Source organism: Ochlerotatus camptorhynchus, unplaced genomic scaffold (assembly GCF_037179485.1).
Source record: "Ochlerotatus camptorhynchus isolate MF236.1 unplaced genomic scaffold, CSIRO-AGI_Acam_v1.1 ptg000300l, whole genome shotgun sequence".
NCBI classification, from domain to species: domain Eukaryota; kingdom Metazoa; phylum Arthropoda; class Insecta; order Diptera; family Culicidae; genus Ochlerotatus; species Ochlerotatus camptorhynchus.
Window position 1 is genome coordinate 1,664,478 of NW_027040788.1, and position 1,771 is coordinate 1,666,248.

At 49.7% G+C, this 1,771-nt stretch overlaps 1 protein-coding gene across 1 annotated transcript; it reads right to left on the reverse strand.

Annotated features, from left to right (window-relative positions):
• Nucleotides 1-452: 452 nt before the first annotated feature.
• LOC135707002 (uncharacterized) lies at nt 453-1,228 on the reverse strand. Its single transcript, XM_065228720.1, has 2 exons — nt 587-1,228; nt 453-521 (listed from the first exon to the last, which is right to left on the reverse strand). The coding sequence occupies exons 1-2, from the start codon at nt 1,226-1,228 to the stop codon at nt 453-455; spliced, it is 711 nt and encodes a 236-aa protein (XP_065084792.1).
• Nucleotides 1,229-1,771: the final 543 nt, after the last annotated feature.

Consider the following 1,771-nt stretch of genomic DNA (forward strand, 5'->3'; position numbering starts at 1 on the left):
GTCGGATTTAGGAAACCACAGAAGGCCTAGCGCCATTACGGCAGTCGCTAACTTTCCCATAACTCGGGAGGAACGTTCTCCTTCTTCCTGAAGGGTGTGTAGATCGTCGTGCCCAGTCAATACGTCATCGACGTAGGTTCCCTTCCGAATGACTGACACTGCGAGAGGGTAGTGTTCTCCGTCATCAGTTGCCAATTGATTGAGTACTCGAGTCGCCAAGTACGGTGAGCTGGACTGTCCGTACATAACCGTCTTCATCTGGTAAACACGAATTGGCTCGGATGGATCGTTCCTCCACAGAGTTTGCTGGTATCTGCGGTCATCCGGATGTACCCAGATCTGCTGGAACATCTTCTGTGCATCAGCAGTAAAGGCAAAACGTGGTATCCGAAAATTGATGACGGTTGTTGGCAGCGGTGACTGCACTGTGGGTCCAATGTACATGACTTCGTTTATCGACAGGCCGTTAGCACCATGGCTGGATCCATCGAATACAACTCGAGTCTTTGTTGTTGTGCTCTCTGGGCGATGTATAGCGTGGTGGGGGAGGAAAAACTGTGGGCCGGATAACGCGAGGCGAATTTACCTCCATGTGGCCCAACTTCTGGTACTTCTCCAGAACGTTACTGTATTCTTCATGAAAGTTTTCGTCAACGGCAAACTTCTTCTTCATCGACGGCAGTCGACGAAGTGCAGGAGTATACGAGTCCCCGATTAGCGAAACCAATTCATCCCGCAACGGAAGACGAACGACGTATCGGCCATTCTCGTCTCTCGAAATGGATTGCTGGAAATGTTTCTCACAGAACTGCTCGTCTGGAGTGAATGCCTTCTCGCTATCAAGATTCTCAATCTCCCAGAACCTTTCCAACTGGGAATCGAGTGACTCGTCGGTGCAGAGATGACTAGACTGCACAACTACCTCTGTGGTAGCTTGTTCCATGACTTTGCCACAGACGACGAAACCAAGAACGGTTTTTTGGAGGATTGGATAGCCAGTATCGAGAATGATCTGCTGGTTTTCCAGAAGCAAGTAGAAAAGCTCAGCGCCGATGATGACATCAACCCCTTGGCTAATGTTGAACTGCGGATCGGCAAGTGGAAGATGCCTTGGAATCCGCCAGGGTGTTACGTCGATGCTGAATCTGGGTAGTGCAACGGCGAGCTTCGGTAAAACCAAGCAGTCAAGATTGGATGTGAAGGCACCAAAGCGAGAGGCAATCGACATAGTTACACCATAGCGTACGTTAACCATAGACTGTCCGATACCGCTGACTGGAGAACTGAGCTTTGTCCGCTTCAAGTTAAGCCTTTGACACAGTGCTTCGGAGATGAAGCTGGGCTGGGATCCACTATCGCACGAGCGTACTGGTACTTATTGTCCCCATCCAGGACCTTGATCACGGCAGTAGAAAGCAGCACGGCATTTGTGTTTTGTTTGTGGATCACTTCAGCACTTTGACAGGTATTAGGAGGTAAATTTGAATCGAACGAGGCTACCGACGACGAGGGAAGTTCGTAACCGAAAGCGGACGACGCGAGTGGTGAGGTGTTCAAAAACTCAACCGACCGAGAGCTTTGTACCGAACCGAATTGCGGCTGTTGATTTTGCAAACTATTCGATTCAGCAAAGGAACTTAGTTGTACCGGCTGTTGTAGACGGTTGCCCATTGTGGCCGAAGATGATAAATGCAACATCGTATGGTGTTTTTTCGCGCAGGTTTTGCATCCGCCACTGGTACAGTCCTTCGCTAGATAGACCCCTTTCATG

What these genes read in the sequence shown, in the direction of transcription:
- LOC135707002 (XM_065228720.1), bottom strand. Translation starts at nt 1,228, where the DNA reads ATGTCGATTGCCTCTCGCTTTGGTGCCTTCACATCCAATCTTGACTGC. An exon ending in AGAAGTTGGGCCACATGGAG is followed by an intron (nt 522 to 586) that starts GTAAATTCGCCT and finishes TACATCGCCCAG; the next exon opens with AGAGCACAACAACAAAGACT.